We start from the raw sequence: 9,827 nt of genomic DNA, 5'->3' as shown, positions 1-9,827 counted from the left end.
TCGTCTTTGGTTACTATAAGTTCTCTGAATAGTGTCTTTTGCTGTAGGCGGCGCTAAACAAACAAAAAAACAAAAAACAAACAGGTACATATTTATATATATATTTTTATAATATCATATCATATACACACAAACACACACACACACACACACACACACTCATACACGCACAAACACACTCACACACACAAACATTATACATCGATAATAACCTTTCTTGTAACTGGACTCACAAACAGTACATCGACAACATCCTTTTGCTAAACTCGACACACGTACAGTGCTTCGATAACATCCTTTCTCGAAAAACTGGACACACATACAGTACATCGATAACATCCTTTCTCGAAACTCGACACACATACAGTACTTCGAAAACATCCTTTGTTGTAACTCGACACTCATACAGTACATCGACAACATCCTTTCTTGAAACTCGAAACATGTACAGTACTTCGATAACATAGTTTGTCGAAACTCAACACACATACAGTACATCGATAACATCCTTTCTCGAAACTCGACACACATACAGTACATCGACAACATCCTTTCTCGAAACTGGTCACACGTACAGTACATCGATCACATTCTTTGTTGTCGCTATACACAAACAGCGTGTGGATTTCCCAAGCCAGTGCTCTGGACCGGCGGTCGTCAAATCATATCACGTCTCTGAGCTTCGGGTGCCTTCATACTGTTCCATCACACGTTCATTTGTCAAAGGTCATGACGAGTTTGCTGACGCCTGACACTGTTGTCACTTCACGACACTTATCCATCATCACACGCACCTATTCAAAACATGATCTTTTGTATTATGCACACATACAATGTGAAATGTCACGTCCAAGCAGTTGTCACGTGTCAACACACACGTGTCATTGGTGCAGTTCTTGGTATACTGGGGACAATGTCTGACGTCTATGCAGTTCATGATACAGTTGATTGTGCAGGTGCTGTGCAGTAGATGCTGGTGGTGAGCTTGGCCCGACGTTATATGGGATCGAGACGCGGGGGAGCGACTCCACCAGCTGGCGCCGTCGGGGGACACACAGCTGACAACAGAGAGAAATGATCAATCATTTCGATTTAGCAGGTTCAGTTAATAGACAAAACATAGTGAGGAATTATCATTGAGAGACCTACCACATTGGTGAACTACCATTGAGAGCTCTACAACATTAGTGAACTATCATTGAGAGCCCTACAACATTGGTGAACTATCAATGAGAGCCCTACAACAGTGGTGAACTATCATTGAGAGCTCTACAACATTGCTGCACTCTCATTGAGAGCCCTACAACATTGATGGACAATCATTGAGATGCATACGACAGTGGTGAACTACCATTGAGAGCCCTACAACAGTGCTGAACTACCATTGAGAGCCCTACAACAGTGGTGAACTACGATTAAGAGCCCTACAACATTGATGAACTCTCATTGAGAGCCCTACGACAGTTAGGATCTACCATTGAGAGGCCTACAACAGTGAGGAACTATCATGGAGAGCCCTACAACATAGGTGAACTACCATTGAGAGCCCTACAACAGCGAGGAACTATCATGGAGAGCCCTCCAACATTGGTGAACTATCATTGAGAGCCCTACAGCATTGGTGAACTACCATTGAGAGCCCTACAACAGGAACTATCATGGAGAGCCCTACATCATTGGTGAACCATCATTGAGAGCCCTACAACAGTGAGGAACTATCATGGAGAGCCCTACATCATTGGTGAACTACCATTGAGAGCCCTACAACAGTGAGGAACTATCATGGAGAGCCCTACATCATTGTTGAACTACCATTGAGAGGCCTACAACAGTGAGGAACTATCATGGAGAGCCCTACAACATAGGTGAACTACCATTGAGAGCCCTACAACAGCGAGGAACTATCATGGAGAGCCCTCCAACATTGGTGAACTATCATTGAGAGCCCTACAGCATTGGTGAACTACCATTGAGAGCCCTACAACAGGAACTATCATGGAGAGTCCTACATCATTGGTGAACCATCATTGAGAGCCCTACAACAGTGAGGAACTATCATGGAGAGCCCTACATCATTGGTGAACTATCATTGAGAGCCCTACAACAGTGAGGAACTATCATGGAGAGCCCTACATCATTGGTGAACTACCATTGAGAGCCCTACAACAGTGAGGAACTATCATGGAGAGCCCTACATCATTGGTGAACTACCATTGAGAGCCCTACAACAGTGAGGAACTATCATGGAGAGCCCTACAACATTGGTGAACTACCATTGAGAGCCCTACAACAGTGAGGAACTATCATGGAGAGCCCTACATCATTGGTGAACTACCATTGAGAGCCCTACAACAGTGAGGAACTATCATGGAGAGCCCTACAGCATTGGTGAACTATCATTGAGAGCCCTACAACAGTGAGGAACTATCATGGAGAGCCCTACAGCATTGGTGAACTATCATTGAGAGCCCTACAACAGTGAGGAACTATCATGGAGAGCCCTACAGCATTGGTGAACTACCATTGAGAGCCCTACACCAGTGAGGAACTATCATGGAGAGCCCTACAACATTGATGAACATTGAGAACCCGACATCATGTTTACCTTTAACTTTTTCACCTTGAATGCCTTTCAGCTCCAAGTCGTCTTTTCCTGCAAGATATCAGTAATGTCTTAGTATTGTTAGCTCAGATTTCACACTGAATGCCCGAAATATTGTTTAACCCTTGTTTCAAGAAACACATCTTGGCGGCAATGGAAGTGACCTTTTGTGTGGAGACTGGACCATGCACAATCTGGACACGTTCTAATCCAAGATTTTGCGTATTCGCTGTGTAATCTCCATCGTTTGAATGTAAACTCCGTGTGGGGAGCGCAGCTGTTTGTACAGCTTCAGCCGCAATTTTAACTTTGTGAACAACTTGGAGGTCTCAGTTTATTGGATAACTTTAGACGAGATCCGAACTGAGTGAACAGGCTTAACTCTCAGATTAGCTTCTGGCGAGATCCGAACTGAGTGAAAAGACTAAACTCTGAGATTAGTTTCCGGCCAGATTTAAAACTGGGTGAAAGCATCAGATGAAATCTTACCGTGTGATATAACGACTTACCTGATCTTTCCACGATGTCATCGCGGCTGATTCGGTAATTATATGCAGCCCCTGGAGAAACAGAGCATTCGCAAGATGTTTACGCTGTTGTTTTACAAAGCTGCATGTGTATTTTCTCACAATTAATCAGGGTGTTTGATTCAATCTACCTGGTTATTGTCTGAAACAAAACGTCGTAACTTGGAGACAAGGAAGGTAGATCTGACAGGATATATTTTTCACCCAATGACTTATGTCGGCAGATGAAAAAAATCATAAATCAATAGCATCAGATTAAAAAGTTATTTATGTATACTGTCTCGTTGTGTCAAAGTTCAACTATCATCACTTCTCGTGATACAACGGCGCAAGGCGCCATATTTTGTCGTACAGAAGGGCATCCCTTTGGTGTGCCAGAAACCATTAATCGAGTGTTCCAATCCCGTTTCGACCTGATGATGTTTCTGGGTTTCTCAGCATCATGTCAATACTGATGGGTTTCACCAAAGCGGTGAACGTCTGAGATTTGCATCACTTCAGGCTTTCCACTCATTCACTCAGTCACTCACTAACTCACAAAATGGCGGCACTGAGTCAGTACTCAGCAGCTTTCAAGCTGCAGTCGACAAAACTCTGCACGTTGAAATCCATGTTGTTAACAAACCGGATGCCTAGTTCGTTTCGCGATTTTGATTGGACTATGCATAGACTCGTTGGTCCAGCCAAAATGTAACTTCGGAATTCCAGCCTAGTTCGGCGAGGGTGGAAACTGGACTCTATAGTCAGTTAACTCCCTTGCCTTGGGAAGATGGGAAGATTTAAGAAATTCCATTTACTTCGGATCCTGAAGAATAATTGGGTCATACTTACTAACTTGCAGCGTGTCCTCAGCAGAAACTGAGCTTTGTGGTCGTGGTTGTCGCTGTCGTCTACCTGGAGTAAGAATTGGTGATTTGAAATACATAAAATGTTCTGTCAGTGGTTTGTTAATCACATCATTGTCTGATAAATATTGAAAGCAGGATTCTTTGAAGGATGTCGGCTTGTCCGTGAACGTTTTCTAAGATAGCGAACTTTCTAAACGAAAGGGAGAGAGGCTAGCGTACATTCATTTGCGCTAGACGAACTTCAAAACCACCGTTCACACTACAAATAAGCTTATAGGGAAATCACTCACGTGTTTACATTTTTACATAAAAGGAGTGGTTAACGTTTTAGAACATACCAACCACATATCGATAAACAGTTCATCTATGAGAAATTATCATTTGTTTTATATGTTTTTTCAAGAAGTTGATAATAGCGTGTGCAGCGACATTCCATGATGACGTCATACACTGCCATGACGTCACGTGACTAAGTGTAAATGCGGTGACGTCATAGCTGAAGAATATTGCTGGCCTGTTCTAGTCTGTTTGGCCATAAGGAATACGTGAAGAGGAAATTGATTACCATTTTGTCTGACGCTGAAGATTTAACAATTTGACTTTTAGTCATAGATTCGCGTCGTCCACGCAATATCTCGGCGATAGACGTACTTACATTATGTCGTTCTGATAGACACACATACGTTTTATTCAGCATAATGCCCTGGTAGAAAATGTATCAGTGCAAATGGGTTGCAGTTCCTAGTTTCAACAGTTTACTTAAAAGGTAAGGATAAGATTTATGGATGAACAACTTCTTTATTACAATTAAGAGCGACGTTTTAATGTAGGTTCTAACACGGTTATCACTTGTTTGATGTTAGAACCTACACCGAAGCGTCGCTCTTGATTGTAATAAAGAAGTTGTTCATGCATAAATATTATCCTTACTTACTACTTCAACTTCTAAATGCCTATCAAAGAAAATTACTTGATGTAAATATAAGGCAGCGTTAAACATAACATCCATCTTATTGTTTTGTAAGAGATTTATTTGCGTGAGAAAAGTGTAAGGCTTACAGATATATTATTCCTAATGTAGGCATAAAACAAGAGTTCAAAACACGATTTCTGTGTGGCCTATATGTAGAATATTGTGCCATGTTTATCTGTCCTAACTCTCGCTCCCACCAGGGTGGTTGAATGTTTAGCACAAATACCACATTAACCCTTATCTGTGCGTTCAACTGTTTCCTGGTGTATGTTGGTCAGGTGATATATTGCAGCGACAGCGTTACTATGGATTACATTGTATGTATATGTGCATGAGAGAACATATACTGACGGAAGTTTCATTCGGGAGACATTATTTGTAACGAGCTCAGTGTCTTTGTTAAATGTGCAGTTTGTGAAATGACATGAATTACCAGCTATACCAACCCAACATATTGTAATGTATGGATATAATTATGAAGACGCTAGTAGATAATCAACCACACAGACGCCATTATGAGTAATATATGTAAATAGAATCATCATTCTCATTTCATGTATGGAAACCAAATGTACAACAGGATTATGTAAGTTTATGAGTAATATATGTAAATAGAATCATCATTCTCATTTCAGGTATGGAAACCAAACATACAACAGGATTATGTAAGTTTATGAGTAATATATGTAAATAGAATCATCATTCTCATTTTCATGTATGGAAACTAAATGTACAACAGGATTATGTAAGTTTATGAGTAATATATGTAAATAGAATCATCATTCTCATTTCATGTATGGAAACCAAATGTACAACAGGATTATGTAAGTTTATGAGTAATATATATGTAAATAGAATCATCATTCTCATTTCATGTATGGAAACCAAACGTACAACAGGAGTATGTAAGTTTATAAGTAATATATGTAAATAGAATCATCATTCTCATTTCATGTATGGAAACCAAATGTACAACAGGATTATGTAAGTTTATGAGTAATATATGTAAATAGAATCATCATTCTCATTTCATGTATGGAAACCAAACATACAACAGGATTATGTAAGTTTATGAGTAATATATGTAAATAGAATCATCATTCTCATTTTCATGTATGGAAACTAAATGTACAACAGGATTATGTAAGTTTATGAGTAATATATGTAAATAGAATCATCATTCTCATTTCATGTATGGAAACCAAATGTACAATAGGATTATGTAAGTTTATGAGTAATATATATGTAAATAGAATCATCATTCTCATTTCATGTATGGAAACCAAACGTACAACAGGAGTATGTAAGTTTATGAGTAATATATGTAAATAGAATCATCATTCTCATTTCATGTATGGAAACCAAATGTACAACAGGATTATGTAAGTTTATGAGTACTATATGTAAATAGAATCATCATTCTCATTTCATGTATGGAAACCAAACGTACAACAGGAGTATGTAAGTTTATGAGTAATATATGTAAATAGAATCATCATTCTCATTTTATGTATGGAAACCAAATGTACAACAGGATTATGTAAGTTTATGAGTACTATATGTAAATAGAATCATCATTCTCATTTCATGTATGGAAACCAAACATACAACAGGATTATGTAAGTTTATGATTAATATATGTAAATAGAATTATCATTCTCATTTCATGTATGGAAACCAAATGTACAACAGGATTATGTAAGTCTATGAGTACTATATGTAAATAGAATCATCATTCTCATTTTATGCATGGAAACCAAACATACAACAGGAGTATGTAAGTTTATGAGTAATATATGTAAATAGAATCATCATTCTCATTTCATGCATGGAAACCAAATGTACAACAGGATTATGTAAGTTTATGAGTAATATATATGTAAAAAGAATCATCATTCTCATTTCATGTATGGAAACCAAATGTACAACAGGATTATGTAAGTTTATGAGTAATATATATGTAAAAAGAATCATCATTCTCATTTCATGTATAGAACGAAACGTTCAACAGGATTATGTAAGTTTATGAGTAGTATATGTAAATAGAATCATCATTCTCATTTCATGTATGGAAACCAAATGTACAACAGGATTATGTAAGTTTATGAGTAATATATATGTAAAAAGAATCATCATTCTCATTTCATGTATAGAAACCAAACGTTCACAGGATTATGTAAGTTTATGAGTAATTTATGTAAATAGAATCATCATTCTCATTTCATGTATGGAAACCAAATGTACAACAGGATTATGTAAGTTTATGAGTAATTTATGTAAATAGAATCATCATTCTCATTTCATGTATGAAAACCAAACGTACAACAGGATTATGTAAGTTTCTTACCATAACTACTGTAATCACAATACACATATTCTGAGTCATGATCAGTCATGTAATCTGAAGAATTCCTTCATACTGGCTTGGAGAAATACCGTCAACTTCAGAATAGTTACAAATAGGAGGATTGCTTGGTGATTAATATTGAAATATTAGAATATTGTCAACATCCCTAGCCTGGAATGATGTGCAAAAAAGCTTTTGTCGAAATGATTATACATGCATGTAAATATATCCCCCACGAACAGTTCATCTGTTGTTAGAGACCCGTGAAGATCCGGGGTAGAATTGCGTCCCTTTGGCGCTCCAGAAACCCATGATTGTGGGGTCGGATCCCGGTTCGCCCTGATTATGTTTCTAAATTTGTCAGCACCATACCCGTGCTCGTGGGTTTCACCGAAGTGGTAAACGTCTGAGACCTGCATCACTTAGGTCTTTCCTACCACATTAAGCTGACACGCCATGATATGACTAGAATACTGTTAAAAGCGGCGTTAACCCCAACTCACTCACTCACTCACTCTCTCACTCACTCACTCACCCGGGGTAGAATCGGTCTTCAGCAACCCATGCAAATCAATCACTCAATTGTCTGGTCCAGACTTGCTTATTCACAAAAGTCGTCATACAGCTGGAATATTGCTGAGTGCGATGTTAAACAGTAAACAAACAAACAACAACAATTAGAACTGTCGTGGTGTGGGTATACAACAGAAGTTCTACAACCAATACATATAGTCAGTACTTACAAACAACCCTCCTCCGACGTCTGATTAACAGAGCCACGACGACAACGACGATGGCGACGATGACGACTACCACAGTCACACACACAGCAATTGCAATGACATATTTTCTATCCATGTTTCCGTTTTGTTCCAGTGAGAGAGTCACCGTCTGTAAATGTTACAAAACATTTAACATATGCATTATGTACCGTTACGCAATGGTCAACATACACAATGACACCACGCTGGTGTCGTCCACCAGATATACACAAACTACCTGCCTAACATAGTGTTGATACGTGGGACTGTATGTTCCCCAGTGCAGTATTACAAATCTACGGTGACCCATACTCGCCACTGGTGAGATCATTTTTCACTGTATGCCTCTATATTTGATCTGGCGGCCGCCAAATACTTTTCTGACGGCCGCCAGATACTTCAACTGGTGAGATCATTTTCCCCTATAAACCTCTGTATTTGATCTCACCAGTGAAACTATTTGGCGACCGCCAGATAAAATATAGAGGCATACAGTGAAAAATGATCTCACCAGTGGCGGGTATGGGCCACCGTACAAATCGCACCTTGGTGTCTACCCGGAAGAAGTTGCCGGTAATTTCCTCGTGGCTTGGCAGAATACCTTCACACTCATGTTAAGTTGGTTGGTTTGTTGTTTAACCTCGCTATTCCAGCTATATGACGGCGGTCTGTAAATAATCGAGTCTGGACCAGAAAACAAAGTGATTAATATCATGAGCATCGATCCACGCAATTGGGATCGCTGACATGCATCAACCAAGTGAGCGAGCCTGACCACCCGATCCCTTTAGTCGCCTTTTACGACAAGCATAGTCCCCTTTTACGGCAAGACCTGAAGACCTATTCTACCCCATTATTTGGATGAGTGAATTAATGTATTATGGATGTACTGAGGATGTATTAAACCTTATCCCGCATCATTGCAGGGAAACAAAGACACGGTTAGCACACTCAACTGACAAAACTGTGCATAGCATCGCGAAAACTCAAATCATTGGTGTTTTACTTATATAAATATATATTTTCTCCTTGGCTTCCCATTGATATGAAATTAGTGATATGTGTTAAGATAGAGATAGTCTCCTCTGAAACGAGTTGTAGAAGAGATTGTGACGTCACTTTTGAAACTAGCTGTAGAAGAGATTGTGACGTCACTTCTGAAACTATCTGTGGCGGCGAATAGGTCCAGGGTGGTATCATACTAGAATGGAGATATATACCCTGGACAATCGAGGTTGCAAATGACGGAAACGGTTCGATAAATATAATCGATAAATGTCAAATGGTAAAACGCCATTAGGTCGATATTGATCATATTGTTGTTCATTACTCTCGGGGCTGTTGGGTGGCCTAGTGGTTGAAGCGTTCGCTCATCAAGCCGAAGACCCGGGTTCGATTCCCCACATGGGTACAATGTGTGAAGCGTAAACCAATACTCACTCACTCGTCACACTCACTTTTGCATAGAACATGGTCAGCAGGACCTGTTGTTGTGTGTCGACCAACGTGCATAGAAATACAAGGGTCACAACCAGGTCCATAGTCACAGGAAACTCTGGTAAAAAGTACCGTGTGCAACGCGTTGATTAATGCGTAGTTCCCGGGCTGTGTATCGATTTAATCATGTATAGCAAATATGTTGGGAAAAGGTTGTAACAAATGATTAATGATATGTGCTATCATTCCACAGTTGTATACCCACACCATGACGGTTCTAATTGTTGTTGTTTGTTTGTTTACTGTTTAACATCGCACTCAGCAATATTCCA

General features: G+C 39.3%; 2 protein-coding genes across 6 annotated transcripts in view; one reads left to right on the top strand and one right to left on the bottom strand.

The window, feature by feature from the left end:
- Positions 1-9,827, top strand: part of LOC124119526 — a 114,356-nt gene that overhangs the window by 42,101 nt on the left and 62,428 nt on the right. The gene's annotated exons all lie outside the window — the stretch shown is intronic.
- On the bottom strand, positions 4-8,284 carry LOC124119530. The gene is made up of 5 exons (XM_048384986.1): positions 8,041-8,284; positions 3,961-4,023; positions 3,112-3,162; positions 2,606-2,653; positions 4-1,058 (listed from the first exon to the last, which is right to left on the bottom strand). Exons 1-5 carry the CDS (start codon positions 8,153-8,155, stop codon positions 997-999), a joined length of 339 nt encoding a protein of 112 aa, XP_048240943.1. The 5' UTR covers positions 8,156-8,284; the 3' UTR covers positions 4-996.

The sequence above is a fragment of the Haliotis rufescens genome, unplaced genomic scaffold (genome assembly GCF_023055435.1).
Source record: "Haliotis rufescens isolate VD_foot unplaced genomic scaffold, xgHalRufe1.0.p SCAF_53, whole genome shotgun sequence".
In the NCBI taxonomy this organism is placed as follows: Eukaryota; Metazoa; Mollusca; class Gastropoda; order Lepetellida; family Haliotidae; genus Haliotis; species Haliotis rufescens.
The sequence above is the reverse complement of the archived record's forward strand: the minus strand, read 5'-3'. Positions and strand labels throughout refer to the sequence as shown.